Source organism: Heloderma suspectum, chromosome 2, assembly GCF_057233095.1.
Source record: "Heloderma suspectum isolate Gila_16-S chromosome 2, 16-S_ref, whole genome shotgun sequence".
NCBI classification, from domain to species: Eukaryota; Metazoa; Chordata; class Lepidosauria; order Squamata; family Helodermatidae; genus Heloderma; species Heloderma suspectum.
This window is the reverse complement of record NC_139459.1, coordinates 365,564,461-365,582,476: the sequence shown is the minus strand read 5'-3', so window position 1 is coordinate 365,582,476 and position 18,016 is coordinate 365,564,461. Positions and strand designations below refer to the sequence as shown.

At 50.1% G+C, this 18,016-nt stretch overlaps 1 protein-coding gene across 2 annotated transcripts in view; it reads left to right on the top strand.

Annotated features, from left to right (window-relative positions):
* The first annotated feature begins 2,310 nt into the window (after positions 1 to 2,310).
* LOC146355846 (zinc finger and SCAN domain-containing protein 21-like) overlaps positions 2,311 to 18,016 on the top strand; it is a 22,402-nt gene continuing 6,696 nt past the window's right edge. For both annotated transcript variants that reach the window (XM_084830966.1, XM_084830965.1), the window contains exons 1-5: positions 2,311 to 2,639; positions 4,581 to 5,527; positions 9,294 to 9,420; positions 12,179 to 12,808; positions 14,385 to 14,435. In XM_084830966.1, the coding sequence (XP_084687092.1) occupies positions 4,787 to 5,527; positions 9,294 to 9,420; positions 12,179 to 12,808; positions 14,385 to 14,410 (1,524 nt within the window). In that variant the 5' untranslated portion in view covers positions 2,311 to 2,639; positions 4,581 to 4,786 and the 3' untranslated portion in view covers positions 14,411 to 14,435. The remainder of the gene's footprint in view (positions 2,640 to 4,580; positions 5,528 to 9,293; positions 9,421 to 12,178; positions 12,809 to 14,384; positions 14,436 to 18,016) is intronic.

Genomic DNA, 18,016 nt, shown 5'->3' with positions numbered 1-18,016 from the left:
GTTAGCCCCCACTCAGGGGCTGATGCCAAGTGGCCAACTAACTCCAGGGAGCTAACAGTCAAGGCCCAAGTCAGCTGCCAGATGCAGATGTGTCGGCCTGAGGAATAGGGACCCCTTGTGAGTAAAATTATACTTGCAAGCAAGGCTCTGCTCCCTAGTAGACCTTTCCTCTGGTGGCACTAGTGGCCTGCAGCTGTGCTCAGGCTTAAAAGCCTTCATTGCCTAGTGTTTGAGGACCAGCTCTGTGCCTTGTGTTGTCCTGATAACCCCACCCTGTGTTTGCCTTTGGACTTTCTACTGACCTTGCTTTTGGAATGGATCCTGACTGGATCCCTGGAGCTCTGTCCCAGCACAGCACTGTAAGCAGAACACTTAGTGAATGTCCTGGGCGAGTGAGGATTTCAGCCCCCTTCTGGTTTGGCATGCTAAGCAGTGGTGCAGTTAGGGCTGGACCATGGGGTCAGAGTTCAGTGCCCCAGAGCCCAGGAAATCCCAGATAATTACCCAGGCCAGGGGTCCTCAACCCTTTTAGACCCATGGGCACATTTGGGAATTCACAAAACGGCTGTGGGCACCAGTGAAAAATGGCTGCCATGGGGGATGTGGCCCGCCACATAATGGCTGCCATGGGGGACTGGCTAGTCAAAGAGGTGTGGGGGAGAGAAATAGGGGTGGGGGGAGAGAGAAAGGGCAAGGGTAGAGTCTTAGAAGGAGAAGAAATAGCAAGGTAAAGAGGTTGTGGGGAGGGGGAGAAATAGTGAGGCAAAACCCTGGGAGTTGAGAGAAACGGCACAGTAAAGGGGTGAGTGGGAGAGAAAGAGCAAGGCTAGGGGCTAGGAAGGGAGAGAAAGAAGGCCAGGGATGGGGGAGAGAAATAGCAAGGTTATGTATTAGTGCTAGAAAGTTGTACTTCCATACATCGGCATTTCGTATGTATTCATTGCTATGGATATATACAAATCGCTATGCAGATACCACTTTGATGGCTGAAAGTGAGGAGGAGCTGAGGAACCTTATGAAGAAGGTGAAAGAAGAAAGTGCAAAAGCTGGATTGCAGTTAAACCTCAAAATAACCAAGATTATGGCAACCAGCTTGACTGATAACTGGCAAATAGAGGGAGAAAACGTGGAGGCAGTGACAGACTTTGTATTTCTAGGCACAAAGATTTCTGCAGACGCTGACTGCAGCCAGGAAATCAGAAGATGTTTACTTCTTGGGAGGAGAGCAATGACAAATCTTGATAAAATAGTGAAGAGCAGAGACATCACACTGACAACAAAGGTCCACATAGTTAAAGCAATGGTATTCCCCGTAGTAACCTATGGCTGTGAGAGCTGGACCATAAGGAAGGCTGAGCTAGGGAAGATAGATGCTTTTGAACTGTAGTGCTGGAGGAAAATTCTGAGAGTGCCTTGGACTGCAAGAAGATCAAACCAGTCCATCCTCCAGGAAATAAAGCCAGACTGCTCACTTGAGGGAATGATATTAAGGGCAAAACTGAAGTACTTTGGCCGCATAATGAGAAGACAGGACACCCCGGAGAAGATGCTGATGCTAGGGAAAGTGGAAGGCAAAGGGAAGAGGGGCCAACCAAGGGCAAGGTGGATGGATGATATTCTGGAGGTGACGGACTCCAGCTTGGGGAAGCTGGGGGTGGCGACGGCTGACAGGGAGCTCTGGCGTGGGCTGGTCCATGGAGTCACGAAGAGTCGGAAGCGACTGAGCGAATAAACAACAATATACAAATCCACATATATATATATATATATATATATATGTTCTGCCAACCTAGCAGTTCGAAAGCAAGAAATTGTGAGTAGATAAATAGGTACCGCCTCGGCGGGAAAGGTAACAGCGTTCCGTGCACCTCGGTGTTCAGTCATGCCAGCCGCATGACCACGGAAGCGTCTTCGGACAGTGCTGGCTCTTCGGCTTAGAAACGGGGATGAGCACCGCACCCTAGAGTCGGACACGACTGGTTGGGGACACCTTTACCTTTATATATATATATATATATATATATATATAAAACAAAACAGGGGGAATCTTTTTCTTTAAAACCGTTGGGGACCCCTTCGCAGGTGCAAATGCATGGCCCTCAGGGCACTGTATTTCGAGGCCCTGACCCAGACAGTGGAAGATGACAGGGCAGCAGAAGCAAACTGCATTGTTCTCCTGAAGTCATAACGGCGCCACGATCGAAGCGAGCTTAAAATGCAAAACTACATACGCTCAGAGCTTTTATTTTGATCAGGGCTTGTAAACTGCAAGCCAGCTTCTCACACACAGCCGGGAGGGGGCGCTATCAGGGGGAAAAGTCACTGCAAGGGTCGAGGGCATTCTTCGAAAGTGGTGCGGCTTTGCGCCGTGGCTCCTACGGGGCGCGCCAACGCCCCCGCCGCCTCCGCGCAGCCCCGTCGGGGCACGAGCTGCGCGCACAGCCGCGCCCGGCTCGGGACCGCGGCGGCGCAGGGGGCAGCGCCGGAGCTGGGGCGCTGGAGCGGCCCGGCAGGCGGCGCAGGCGGGGCTCCTTCCGGCCCCTTCCCCCGGCCGGGAGCCGCTGGTGGCGCCGCGCAGCCCGGGGCGCCGAGGGCGGCGGGCGCCCGGGGAGGGCGCGCGGAGGAGCCCGCGAGAGCAGGTGGGTTGCGGGCGCGATGGCCCCTCCGGAAGCCTCTTCTGGCGAGTCGCGGCCGGAGAAGCGCGGAGCCGCGGAGCCGCGCCGGGCGCGGGGCCGCGGGTCAGGCGGGGCTGCGTGGATGCCGGCGAGATCACATCACTCCAGTGCTGAAGGAGTTGCACTGGTTACCAGTTGTTTTCCGGGCCAAATTCAAGGTGTTGGTTTTGACCTTTAAAACCCTATATGGTTCCGGCCCAGCCTATCTTAAGAAGCGCCTCCAGCAACACCAGACAGGCTGCTTAACAAGATCAGCCTCGGATGGCCTTCTCTCTGTCCCATCAGCCAGGACAGCTAGACTGATGGGGACGAAGGAGAGGGCCTTTTCTGTGGTGGCCCCCACTCTGTGGAACTCCCTCCCTAGGGAACTCCGTCATGCCCCCTCTTTAATGAGCTTCCGTCGTGCATTAAAAACGTGGTTGTTCAGGCAGGCATTTGGGGTGGGTTAGGGTATTTTTTTAAAAAAAAATTATGGTAAAATTTTATTGTTTTAAATTGTTTTATGGTGGGTTGTACATCGCCCAGAGTGGCTGGGTGACCAGTCAGATGGGCGATTAATAAATTTAATAAATAAATAAATAAATGCTGGGGACCGAGCCCGGCGCCACTTCCGTTGCGCCGCGCGGACACGCGAAGAGCCCCGCCGCGGCCCGCCTGGCCCAGCACGCTGGCCAGCCCGGCGCCCGCTCGGCAACCCATGAGCAGCGCAGTGCCGCCGCGCCCTCCCGCCCGTGTTCCCCAGCAGCTGGTGCGCCCAGGCGTACCGTGTCTGGTGCTGGAGGCAGCACGTAGCTGTCAAGACTAGCCGCCACTGATGGCCTTCCCTCCCGGACTTTGCCCGACCCCCTGTTAAAGCCTTCCGAGGTGGTGGCCGTCCCTACGTCCTGTGGAAGCGAATTCCATAGTCTAACGCTGCGCTGCGCTGCGCTGCGTGAAGAAGTCCTTCCTTTTACCTGTCCTGAATCTCCCACCAGTCAGCTTCATGGGATGAACCCCATCGGGTTCTGGTATTATGAGAGGGGGAGGGAAAAGTCTCCTGATGCACTTTCTCCACATCATACATAACTTTGTCCACCTCCGCCTTGGCTCCCCTCCACTCGCCATTTTTCCAAGCCAGCAGCACTGGGAAAGGCAGAGCCACACTCAAGGCCAACACTGGTGTATATGAATCAGTGAACGGGCTTGGTGTAAGCCTCTTATGTTCATCCAGGCCAGTGTAGTGTAGTAGTGAGAGTGACGGACTGGGAGTCAGGAGATCTGGGTTCTAGTCCCCACTCAGCCATGAAGCTCACTGGGTGACTTTGGGCCAGTCACCGACACTCACCCTGACCTACTTCACAGTATTCTTGTGAGGATAAAATGGAGAGGAGGAGGTTTACGTACGCAGCCTTGGGTTCCTTATGGAGGAAAAAAGGTGGGATATAAATGTAATAAATAAATAATAGATGAATAGTAATAATAATAAGCACAGAGTTGTGCGTGCCTCTTTAAAAGACAAAAGAAAACTCCCACACAAGCTTGAGGTACTGGGAATTTAATCTGGGACCTTCTACGTACCAGGCATGTCCACCATTACCTCTTGCCACAGGACTCACAATGCTCTCAATACACATGAATACCATTGCCTGGTAGCATGAATCTGTATTTCCACCCCCTTGATGGTGAGCACAGCAGGAAAATTAGAGGCTGCTCAGGGATCATGTGAGAACTGAGTGTTACATGCGCCCTTAGCATTGTTGTATGAGTGTCAATGTTGGTTGCTTTGGAATTGAACAGGTTTGGAGTTGAGAGGAGGTAGAAATCCTACCACAGCTAGTAGATTACATTTATTAAGAGATTCCCAGAAGTTTTAGCTGCTGTGACACCTCTAGACTGTCTTCATTTTGTTTCTATTTTTTTCCCTAGGCAGTGAAAGACAGACATGTTTGCTCGGCTACCACAGGTTGTTGAAAGGCCTTGATGCTTCACTCGGTCACTTGAAAAGCGTCTCATTGGATGAGTCTGCTGAGCTGATGGAAGTTCAAGAGCATAGCAACAGTGCTGAGGCGTCCCTCAAGGGTTGGTGCTGAAAGAGAGCGGGCAGAGCAGAGCAAGGCCAGCTGCTGGAGGATATGGCTGCAACGCGAGAGACGGTGGCACTTGGGTCTCTGTTGAAGCAAGGCCTGCATCCAGAAATAAAAATGGAGGAGGAGCAGGATGCTGCAGGCCTTGAGCCGGGAGAGGAAAGGGACAGAGCAGCTCTTCCCCAAACAAATGTGAAACAGGAGCCGGAGGAAGGGCCGTCAGGGAACTGGGATGCCCAGTTGCAAGAGTTTCTGAGGACACTCCAGGCTCCTTGCTTGGGAGGAGAAAACTCCCAACTGCCTGAGCAGAGGCCGTGGAATCAGCCAAAAGCGTCTCAGGGGCCCGCCCAGGAAACAGCGGAGGCCCACAAGTGGCCCGGAGGATTGTGGGTTTCCCAAGTCCAGCCGCATCTCACTGGTGCAGCCCGACAGGAGCACAAGACCCACCTGGATGTCAGTGAGAAGGAGAAAGAGGGAGCCTTTGCTGGAGATGCTGCCAGGGCAGAGACGCAGCGCCAGCGCTTTCGGGCGTTGTGCTACCGAGAGGCCGGCGGGCCTCAGGAGCTTTGCAGGCAGCTCCAGGAACTCTGCCATCAGTGGCTGAGGCCGGAGAGACACACCAAGGAGCAGATGCTGGAGTTGGTGACCCTGGAGCAGTTCCTGGCCCTCCTGCCGCCGGACATGCAGAACTGGCTCAGGGAAAACGGTCCAGAGACCTGCGCCCAGGCCGTGAGCCTTGCGGAGAGTTTCCTTCTACGGCAGGGAGAGGCCAAAGGCTGGGAACGGCAAGTGAGTCTGTTTCCACTTATTGCCCTTGATACACGGGGGTGTGTGTGTATGGTTCTCAACCGCAAAACACAAAGTTGGTGCCCCGCAGCCTTGGCAAAGGCAGAGTTCCTTGTGGCTAGATGATGACAATGGGATAGGAACATAGGAAGCTGCCTTATACTGAGTCAGACCATTGGCCCACCTAGCCCAGTGTTGTCAACACTGACTGGCAGCAGCTCTCCAGGGTTTCAGGCAGGGTTCTTTCTTCGCCCTACCTGGAGAAGCTGGAGATCGAACCTGGGACCTCCATCATGCAAAGTGTGTGCTCTGTCGCACTGAGGTATGGCCCCTCTTGCCTAGTGTGCCTAGTGACACATAGGATATGGCTGTTCAACAGCTGCAGGAGTCATAGAATCATAGAATAGTAGGGTTGGAAGGGGCCTACAAGGCCATCGAGTCCAACCCCCTGCTCAATGCAGGAATCCAAGTCAGAGCATCCCTGACAGATGGCTGCCCAGCCTCGTCTTGAATGCCTCCAGTGTGGGAGAGCCCACCACCTCCCCAGGTAATTGGTTCCATTGTTGTATTGCTCTAACAGTCAGGAAGTTTTTCCTGATGTTCAGCCGGAATCTGGCTTCCTGTAACTTGAGCCCATTATTCCGTGTCCTGCACTCTGGGATGATCAAGAAGAGATCTGTGACAACCTTTCAAGTACTTGAAGAGTGCTATCATATCTTCCCTCAGTCTTCTCTTCTCAGGGCTAAACATGCCCAGTTCTTTCAGTCTCTCTTCATAGGGCTTTCCAGTCCCCTGATCATCTTTGTTGCTCTCCTCTGAACCCTCTCCAGTTTGTCTGCATCCTTCTTAAAGTGCGGTGCCCAGAACTGGACACAGTACTCCAGATGAGGCCTAACCAGTGCTGAGTAGAGGGGAACTAGTACTTCCCGGGATTTGGAAGCGATGCTTCTATGAATGCAGCCCAAAAGAGCATTGGCCTTTTTTGCAGCCACATCACACTGTTGGCTCATATTCAGCTTGTGATCGACAACAGTTCCAAGATCCTTCTCGCTTGTAGTGTGGTTGAGCCACGTATCCCCCATCTTGTAACTGTGCATTTGGTTTCTTTTTCCTGAGTGCAGAACTTGGCATTTATCCCTATTAAATGTCATTCTGTTGTTTTCTGCCCAGCGCTCCAGTCTATCCAGATCACTTTGAATTTTGTTTCTGTCTCCCAAAGTATTAGCTATCCCGCCCAATTTTGTGTCATCTGCAAATCTGATCAGCATTCCCTGCACCTCCTCCTCCAAGTCATTAACACAAGTGTTGAAGAGCACTGGGCCCAGGACTGAGCCCTGCGGTACCCCACTCGTTACCTCTCCCCAGTTTGAGAAGGTCCCATTGATAAGCACTCTTTGAGTCCGATTCTGTAGCCAACTGTGGATCCACCGGATCGTTGTTTCATCTAGCCCACTTCGAGCTAGTTTGCTCATCAGGATATCATGGGGCACTTTGTCGAAAGCTTTGCTGAAGTTGAGGTATATGATGTCTACAGCATTCCCACAGTCCACAAGGGAGGTTACTTGATCAAAAAATGAGATCAGATTTGTCTGGCAGGACTTGTTTTTGACAAATCCATGTTGGTTTCGAACAAATCCATGTTGGCTTCAAAGAGAGCACTGAAGAGCACTGTCGTATCTCTGTCATATCTTTGAAGAGCGCTGTCATATCTCCTCTCAGTCTCCTCTTCTCCAGGCTAAACATGCCCAGTTCTTTCAGTCTCTCCTCATAGGGCTTTGATTCCAGTCCCCTGATCATCTTTGTTGCCCTCCTCTGAACCCTCTCCAGCTTGTCTGCATCCTTCTTAAAGTGTGTTGCCCAGAACTGGACACACTACTCCAGATGAGGCCTAACCAGTCAAAGAAGAGGGGGGTGTTGGTGCATCACGGAGCAATGGCAACAGCGGAAGAAGGTGCTGCAATTGAGGCAGGATGGAAGAAGCTCATGTTTTACAGCAAGGCTGCTGAATGTCTTTTAGCCCAAGGGCTGAGTGTGATTTCATAGATGCTGGGGGGGGGGGGGGGGCTGCATTCCAGTCATGTGCAGGACAAAAGGCAAAGGGAGTGGGGCTAAATACCCCCAAATGCCAGCCTGTTCTAGTTTCGAGTTCTCACTGCCAGTAACTAAGCTTAAGGAAGAGGCATTTCAGCCTTTGAGAATGGGGGAAAACTGCACAAAAGCCAGGAAACCACCAATTGATCGGTGTTTGGAGGAAAGGAGGTGGGTCTACGGGGTGGGGAGTAGCCATTTAGGGAACGCCAGAGGGTCTGTTTTGGCCCCAGGTCAGAGGCTCTGAACCCCGTTCTTGAACTATCCATGGATGGTGGGGTGGAGTTGTTGTGTCACCTAGCTCCGCTTTGGCAGTGACCCGAGGAAGAACCTCGAGAACAGAAATTTTGCTGCAAATGGGGTTGGGTTGTGGGCGGAGAGGAGGAGGGGGCACAGATAGGTGGGGATGGAGGGAGCCCTAAATCGGGTGGGCAACGTCTGGCTGTCTGGAGGCCATTTTCACCCCTCAGACACCCCTCCCCCCATGTGCCTCACCAGATGGGGTGATTTAAAAAACAACAACTACACAGTCTCTGGTTTGCTGCCAAATTCAGCAGCAAACTGCTCTGTAGCACTCTGTGGCGCTCAAACGGACAAATTTAGCATGTCTACAAGCTGTGTTTGTCCCTTTGAGGGCTCCATAGCTGCTACAGTCATTTTGTTTTCTTTTTAAGAACTCCGATTTCGGAGGGGGCCACAGGGTACGGCGGCCATATGCCCTGTGTCACCCAACCCTGTCAACAATCTTGCAGTGTTATTGCAGTACAAACCAAAATAGCGGGAGCTTGGCTGGGAGGGAGCTGGAGTTAAAAACTGGGCTGTAGCATCCGTGCTTGTCTGCCTCTAATTCCCTTTGCAGGCACTGACACACCGCAGGAGTGTTGCACTTGCTTGTTTGTTATGTACGTGCCGGAAATTGTCTAGCCACTGACAGAGCTCCTCTCTTAATTTCTGGCTGGGGGAATAGCTGGTGTTGTAGGGCATTTTTCTGTCTAAACATGCAGAGGAGCATGGCCTAAGGGACTTCCAAGATCTAATCAGCTTTATATTCTGGTAAAAGTTTGGGAGAATCATTGGAGACGTGTTTTAGCCTTGAAAAAAAAATCCCCAAAGGAAAAAAGTCCAGAAACGCCCCTGGGTGTGGAGTGTCGTAGTTCTTTATTTGTTGTGCAGATCTCTAAAATACGCACAGACCACATAAAAATTATGTAACGATTGTACAGAGCACTAGAACGCTGTACGCATTTTGAGGCATACGTCTCTTCCGCAGGGGCAATTGTCCTGTTTAAAATATATAACATACATATCTTTGTTATCCGATAAAATTAACATGTACAGTTCCTGACATGCTTAAAAAATTAATTCTCAACCATGATATTTAGAGCCGTTTTCCTTTACAAGACATTCACTAAATAAAAACCACACTCTAATTATATAGTAGTGAGGGGTGATATATAAATAATTTTTATATAGCCCCTGAGTATTTTAGAGATCTGCACAACAAATAAAGAACTACGACAGTCCATACCCAGGGGTGTTTCCGGATGCTTTTGTTTTGGATGTTTTTTGCGTACAGCACCTTCCCGCTTAGTTTTCTGTTTTAGCCTTGACATCTGACACACATGTTGCCTGCATCGCCACTCCATTTTGATCTGATTTCCCCCACCTCCCTCCACCCCAGGGCACAGGGATCTCGAAAGAGCCATCTGGGAATCCCCTCAAGGCAAATCCAGTCAGTCCGGACACGCTGAAGATGCAGCTTTGCTCCGGAGCTGAGCAGGTGGGCGACAGTGATGGTGGCTTCCTGGGTAAGTCACTCTAGAGCCTCTCCATCGAATGGGAAGCAATAAGCTGAAACTGAACCCTGACAAAACCAAAGTACTCTTGGTGGGAGACAAGGGGAGGCTGGGGAAGGCTGCCCCTGAAGGACCAGGTCCACAGCCTGGGGGTTATTTTAGACTCCCAGCTGTCCGTGGAGGCTCAGGTGTCAGCCGTGAGCCAGGTGGCGCTGCACCAACTCCATCTGATACGGCGGCTGCACCCCTCCCTCCCTAACCATCTGCTCCCATCCATAGCTCATGTCCCGGTCTCCTCTCGCCTAGACTACTGTAATGTGCTCTATGTGGGGTTACCCTTGAAGATGGTTTGGAAGTTGCTGCTGGTGCAGAATGCGGCGGCTCGCCTGATTAAAGGCAGCTGCCAGCGAGATCACATCACTCCAGTGCTGAAGCCACTGCACTGGTTACCAGTTGTTTTCTGGGCCCAATTCGAGGTGTTGGTATTGACCCTATACGGTTCCGGTCCAGTCTATCTTAAAGACCGCCTCCAGCAACACCAGGATGCCGCTCAATGAGATCAGCCTCGGTAGGCTTTCTGTCTGTCCCATCAGCCAGGACAGCTAGGCTGGTGAGGACCAGGGAGAGGGCCTTTTCTGTGGTGGTCCCCACTTTGTGGAATTCCCTCCCTAGTGACCTCCGCCATGCCCCCTCTTTGAGGAGCTTCCACCAGGCTTTGAAAACCTGGCTGTTCAGGCAGGCATTTGGGGTGGGGTGGGTTTTTTTTTTTTAAGCCATGTTTTGTTGATTATGTTGTATTTTGTGTTATTTGTATTGTACACCGCCTAGAGTGCCCGGGTAGCTAGCCAGATGGGCAGCTAATAAATCAAATAAATGAATAAATAAATAAAGTGGCTGGGTTAGGCTAAGAGAGTGACTGATGAGCTTTGTGACTGAGTGGGGATTGGAGCCTGAGTCTCCCCAGCCAGGGCCAGCCCTAGGATAAGTAGTGCCCTGGGCGAGGAGTGCCTTTAGTGCCCCCATCCCACCCCCTGAGTCAGTTCTGCAGGGCCACCCAGAAGATTTACAGGGCTTGGTGCAGGTGTGATGTTCTTTGAGAACAACATTGCTCAGTACCTTGATCTCACAACCACTGTGCTGGAGTTTGCACAAGCCACAGTTTGGAAAGCCATATTCAGAGCAGTGGCAGTGTGCGATGCAACACCGCAGAGCTATCATCACAGGTTTGACTTACAATATCTCTTTGTTTTGTAGCAGTTCCTATCTTTTGGTAAACATTCTTTATTTTAGAATATCCATTATTTTTATCTTTAAAAATAATAAAGAAAAGTTATAAATAAAAAAGGTATCCAGCTGACCTCTTACAGCTTATGGAAAGCCATAAACTGTAAGAGGTCAGCTAGATTATTTATTTATTGATATTTTATTATTATTTATATAGTTGCTAACAATGTTTACAGTATTGGACATGCTAAGTGCTCTGTAACATTGCCTCAAAGTAAAGGTGTGTACGACTGATTTTTACCTAGCACAAATGACATCAAAGTAGAAAGTGAAAAAGAAGCATACTGTAAAGCTTATTGAAGGAAGATAATTTTTGTAGTTAGCACCCAAACAACCTGTAGAACCTTGAAAATAAAGTTATGGACACTTGCTTCTTCCCACCCTGGCTCACTGCAGACAGTACATTAAAAAAAACCCAGCCACTCATCTCAGTTGGGCGCCTCCACTTCGTGTCCCCCACCGCTCCGCTTCGTGTCCCCCACAGCTCGGTGCCCTGGGCGACCACCCAGCACCCTATGGGGTGTTCTAGTACTAGTCCAACACTTCCACCAGGATGCCAACCCACAGATTCAGCCCTTCCGATGATCTGATCCCTGGGGGTTGATGCAGTCGAGGTTCAAAGCTTTTCCTTCTACAAGGCAGAAGGTTGATTCCTATATTGGCACATCCACGAGGGGAGGAAGAGTCAATGGGAAAGGGAGTTAGCAATTTCCTGGGATCACCATGGAGTGGGAAGAGATATAAGCTATGCAGGCTGCCTGACCATGTTGTGTTATCTAGTTCCCTAATCTTAGAGCAGGGTGCAAAAACACACTCTAGGAACTGGCTCTGCGGTTCCTGCCATAAAAGCCTCATTCCCAGAGCATCCTAAGATGCAGGGTTCAAAGGTTCCTGCCTGCTTCCTAGGATGCTCCTAGATCAGGGGTGGGCAGAAAGTAGATCTCCAGACGTTTTGGGCTTCAACTCCCAGCATTGGCCATGCTGGCAGGGGCTTCTGGCAGTTGAAGTCCAAAATCTGGATATCTAACTTTTGGTCATCCTATCATAGATCGTTGGACAAGAACCACAGAGCCCATTCCTAGAATGTATTTTCTTTTTTCGACGATGGCAGCATAAAGGAAAGAGATAAAGCTGTGAGGAAGTGTGTGTGTATCTATGAGAGGATTTTGACGAGAGTGGGACAGTTTGTATATAGGTGGGGATAAGGGGACACCAGCCCCTGACAAATTACCCCCAGACAAATTACCCCCAAGGGAATGCAGCACAGGTTGCCCACTCATGTCTCAAAATGAAGGTTTAACATATTGGAATGTATGCAAGACAAGCACACTGTAAATGGCGTGTGTGTCTGTGAGAGAGAGAGAGTGAGTTACATGTGAATGTGCATGCGTGTGTGTGCCACCCCAGAAAGGCACCTGCTGGAAAAGGTGCACCCCCTCGTCTTAGAGCAATGTCTGAGTCATATTGATTCCCCCCTTTCTTCCAGCTGGTGACAGGTGGCTGAGAGAAAGCGAGGAACAGAAATCCTTCCTGGAGTGTCCGCAGCAAATGGAACAACTGAGCCCATTCTTGAAAACAGCTGGAGAGAAGGATTTCCTGTGTCAAGGAGAAGCTGATGAGGAGGGAATGGATCAGTTGGTTCTCTTGCCAGATGTTTGCCAAGGTATCAGTGAACCCACCAACCAGGATGACGAGAATGAGATGACAGATGACAGATGTGGTCGAAGCTCACGCCTTGCTACGCATGAGAGCAGCAATGCAGAGGAGAAGCCCTACAGGTGCTGGCACTGCGGCCAGACTTTCAGTAGCAGCTCAGACCTTCTGATGCACGAGAGAACCCATGTGGGAGAGAAACTGTATAAATGTTCCCACTGTGGAGAAAGGGAGAGAATCCAAACAGGGCAGATCTCGCATATATGCTCACACTGCGGGAAGGGAATCCATGGAGGACCGAGACGCTACATATGTTCAGAGTGTGGGAAAAGCTACACTCGGAGATCGGCCTGCCTTAAACACCAGAGAACCCACGCAGGCGAGAAGCCGTACAACTGCTCAGTGTGTGGGGAAGACTTTGGCACCTACACGACTCTAAAAGTACACCGGAGAATCCACACAGGTGAGAACCCGTATAAGTGATCGCACTGTGGGACGTGTTTCAGGTGGAGCTCACACCTGATACTGCACGAGCGAACCCACACGGCAGTGTGCTCCCACTGTGGGAAAAGCTTCAGCCCCAGATCGGAACTTTTTGAACATGAAAGCACCCATGCAGCAGAGTAGTCATTGGCATGCTTTGCCCAAGGGGAAACCTAAGAATAACGTGGATTTCCTGTGAAGCGGCTTCGGCTTCGGCTACGTCACTTTCCCACATCTAAAAGTGAGGGGTGTGTGTGTGGGGGGGAGTAATCTCTCCAATATTGCTATCAAGCCCCATATATCTGTGGACAATTCTAGAATTATATCGTTTCTAAACCTTTCTACATCTGGGCTCAGAACTGGCCATTGCTTGCTTAGCAGTCCCGGTCAATATCAGCCAGATTTGTCCTGTTGAGAAACAGTGTGCAAAGGTGTGGAGAAGGAGGCTTGTCCTTCTCGGTCATGGGTGGGCACCTTGTGGTCTTCCAGGTGTTTTGTCGTACAACTCCCATGATCCCTCACCATTGGCTTTGCTGTCAAGGGCTGATGGGCGTTGAAGACTGAAACATCTGGAGGGTCACAGGCCTAGAATGGCAAGCCTTCCTTTGTCCCCTGTCATTCTAGGACTTACATATAGGATTCTGGCTTTGGTTTCAAGAGCACTGACTTTGAACGTCACATACGCTCTCCTTCACTACCTGGTCAGGGGAAAAGAGAGGGCTGTACCTTTACAGCTGAGGCAGCATAGTGTGTACCTTCCCTTGGGCTGAAGCCCTATTCTGCAGGCAGGAACTAGCCAGTGCTGCAGCTCCTGGTCTCAGGTGAGGAGGAAGGAAAGCAGGAGGCCATGACTAGGGGAGGCATTGCACCCGGTGATGGCACCTTGCTCCAGCAGGGAAGGAGCCTCGTGGTTTCAGCAGGAAGGAGGTGAATCCTTAGTGACTTCAGCATGGAGACTTTTCTCTGGGAGGAGAGAGACTGAGGGTGCAACCCTATGCCTGTTTAGACAGAAGGAAGCCCTACGACTCCCAGCATTCCCCAGCCCTACAACCCCCAGCATTCCCCAGCCAGCATATGCTGGCTGGGGAATGCTGGGAGTTGTAGGGCTGGGGAATGCTGGGAGTTGTAGGGCTTCCTTCTGTCTAAACGTGCATAGCATTGTGCCCTGAGTGATTTCAGCAGCCGCGTGGCCCCTTGCCATGCTGGGTAAGGAGGGGGGAAGGTGGCGGGGGGATGCACCTAGTGATTTCATCAGCATGGCCCCATGCCTCTGGGGAGAGGGACCTTTGGCTGCCCAAACCAGAGGGTTCTCATACAGTGCAGAGAGAGGCTGCGACATCAGAACTCCGATGAACCAGGGCTCATAGGCCCTGGAAATGGTGCAACTTCCATGGGACAAAGTCTGAGGTGGCCCTTCATCCCATATAACCAGTGGGCCTGCTTGAGGATGATATAGCTGTACTTGCTGGAAGCACAAGTCCCGCTGGGTTCTTTCTGTTCTCTCCATTCTGTTAACAAAATTTGACTTTTTACACGAATGACTGTCATAACCGCAGGTGTCAAGGCTGGAGTGCAGCAGTAGAAGCACACTGCAGGATGTTGACCAGGTACTTTATTTATTTATTTATTTATTTAATTTCTATACCGCCCAATAGCCGAAGCTCTCTGGGCGGTTCACAAAAACTAAAACCAAACAACACACAATAAAACAATTTAAAATATATAGAACATTAAAACCACAATATAACAATACAACCACAATAAAACCTAGCAGCAGTGCAAGAGTTTAAAATACAGATTTAAAACAGCAAAGATAAAAATTTAGAAAGCTAAAATGCCTGGGAAAATAAAAAGGTCTTCACCTGGCGCCGAAAGGAGTACAATGTAGGTGCCAGGCGAACCTCACTAGGGAGCTCATTCCAGAGCCGGGGTGCCACAACAGAAAAAGCCCTCCTCCTAGTAGCCACCCGCCTCACTTCCTTTGGCAGGGGCTCACGGAGAAGGGCCGCTGATGATGATCTTAAGGTCCGGGCAGGCACATATGGGAGGAGGCGATCCTTCAGGTAACCTGGCCCCAAGCCGTTAAGGGCTTTGAATGTTAACACCAGCACTTTGAATCGGGCCCGGAAATGGACTGGCAGCCAGTGCAGCTGGAAAAGTACTGGCGTAATATGAGCTCGCAGGCCAGTCCCTGTTAACAATCTTGCTGCCCTATTTTGGACCAGCTGAAGTTTCCGGACCGTTTTCAAAGGCAGCCCCACGTATAATGCATTGCAGTAATCCAGACGAGAAGTTATCAGAGCATGGATAACTGTAGCTAGGCTATCTCTGTCCAGATAAGGGCGTAGTTGGTATACCAGCCTAAGCTGATAAAAAGTGCTCCGTGCCACTGAGTTCACCTGTGCCTCAAGTGACAGTTCTGGATCCAAGAGCACCCCCAAACTACGAACCTGATCCTTTAGGGGGAGTGCAACCCCCTCCAGAACAGGTTGAATATCACCTAGCTGGGCAGACGAACCACCCACTAACAGTACCTCCGTCTTGTCTGGATTGAGTTTCAGTTTATTAGCCCTCATCCAGTCCATTACCGTGCCCAGGCACTGGTTCAGAACATCCGCTGCCTCACCTGGTTTTGATGAGAAAGAGAGGTAGAGCTGGGTGTCATCCGCATATTGATGGCACCTCAGCCCACACCTCTGGATAACCTCCCCCAGCGGTTTCATGTAGATGTTAAACAGCATGGGGGATAAAATAGAGCCCTGTGGAACCCCATGGCACAATTGCCATGGCACAGAGCAATAATCCCCCAGCACCACCTTCTGGAATCGGCCATCCAAGTAGGAGCGGAACCACTGTAGTGCAGTGCCTCCAACTCCCAACCCAGACAACCTATCCAGAAGGATACCATGGTCGATGGTATCGAAAGCCGCTGAGAGGTCCAGGAGAATCAACAGGGTCGCACTCCCCCTGTCCCTCTCCCGGCAGAGGTCATCCCACAGGGCGACCAAGGCAGTTTCCGTTCCAAAACCAGGCCTGAAGCCCGATTGAAATGGATCTAGATAATCCGTTTCATTCAAGAGTGCCTGGAGCTGTCCTACAACCACCCGCTCAAGCACCTTGCCCAGGAAGGGGATGTTGGCCACTGGCCTATAATTGTTAACATCCTCTGGGTCCAAATATCAAACTTTACCAAATATCGCTCTTGCTCTCCGGCACATTCCTGTTTTGCTCAGTTTCTGCCCCCACCTTTGCCTTTGGGGCAGGCATTTTAGGAAGTCCAGCAGAAACGGGATTGCTTGATCTAGTCTTCAGTGGTAGCAGCTGATGAGCTTTGATTCAAAATGGAGTCAGCAGTGTTCACTCAAAGGAGAGCTGCTTTGTAACACTGCTTTAAACACTCTGACAGCCATCCACTTGATCTCCCACTTCAGATCTCTAGGGAGACAGATAGTTTTATTTTTTATTTATTGCATTTATATCCCGCCTTCTTTCCTTTTGCAAGGAACCCAAGGCAGCTTACATTAGCCTCATCTCCATTTTATCCTCACAATAACAACCCTGTGAGGTAGGTTGGGCTGAGAGCTTGTGACTGGCCCAACCTCACCCAGTGAGCTTCCATGGCTGAGTGAAGACTAGAACCCAGATCTCTGGGCTCCCAGTCCAACACTCTTACTACTATAGCACACTGGCTCTGTTTTGGGCTTTCTCAGTCTCTCTCTTGGCTGCCGTCTGTTGCTTGTTTCTTTCACAGAGACCTCAATTATGTCTCATTTTGCAAAAAGTTGGGGGAGAAGAAAGAAATGCCCTTTTTCCAAAATGGTTCTCCTCTTGCAGAGGACTGTCCGACTATTCCTTACTGTTTGTGGGCCATTTACCTATGATTTCCCGAACAGGACTGTCTCCATTCACTCATAGATCCTCAACCTTTGGAGGCCTGTGTGCACATTTGAAATTTGTAGAAAGTGCTGTGGGCCGTGCCACGAAATGGCTGCCATGAGGGGCGTGGCTAGCCAGAAAATGGCAATAAGGGAAAAGTTAGATCTAGTGAAAAATGGAGCATCATGAATTGGCATCTTTTATGGGATCCCACAAAAAACAATCACCAAATTAAAGCTTACACTGGTGTCTCTAGACTGCACAGTAAAACCACAGATCCGGTGCTTGCCACCACCACCATGACGCACAAACTTGGGTCCAAGGCTCTGATTTTATGGATCCTCATGTTTTTTGCAAAGGATCCCCCCACCCAACCATTCCAAACCATCATTAAATCATAGGTGACTGGTCTGTCCGCAGATGTTTTCTATGATATAACGATGGGTTTAGGGCCCGTCTGTGTAAAAATCATGAAGCTCCATGAGGATCTGTGCCTTCAATCCCTGTTTTTGTGCCATGTCGGCACTGTCAAGCACTGGATGCGTACTTTTTATTGTGCTATCTATATACAGCAAATTTGATGGTGGGCTTTAATTTGGTGGTGGGCTTCACGGGATCCCATATAAAAATGGTGCAAGTTTATGATACTCTGTTTTTTTACTAGATATTTTGACTTTTACCTTCTTCCTTTTGAGTATATGTGTTTTCTGTGGGCAGTGATTTTCTTTCTCTTTCTCTCGGTTTCGTTTGTGTGTATCTGTATATTTTCTCTATGACCTGGTTCACACGTGATGCTAATCCATAGTTTATTTCACCCATTATTGTTGCCCTACCCACGGTTTGTCTGGCAGGCGATCCAATAAACCATGGTTTGTTTTCTCAGTCTTCGGGTTGTTTGTTTCCCTTCTCCTTTGTTCACTTCCTGCTAGTATCCCAAATGTCTTTGCAATATGATAGTACTGGCATGTAAAGCAGCTTTTTTACCACTCTTGCCTGCTACCTTTGTAGCATGGCAAAACAACCCATGAACAACCCATGGTTCCGGGTTTACTCATAATGGCAACCCACGGTTTAAACGACCCAGAGTTCACAATTTAACAACAAACTATGGGTTCTTTTTCTGGATTGTTTGTGGTTAACAAGCCATGGTTTGCTAGTGTGGCCATATTCTCATACCATGACAACCCAGAATTCAACCACCCACGACTTAGCATTATGTGCGAACCAGATCACTGTGTGGGCCTGTGTGTGCTTTTTCTCTGTTTTTCTGTGTAACAGGCTGGGGGTACAATTGGGGGCAGGATGTAGGCTG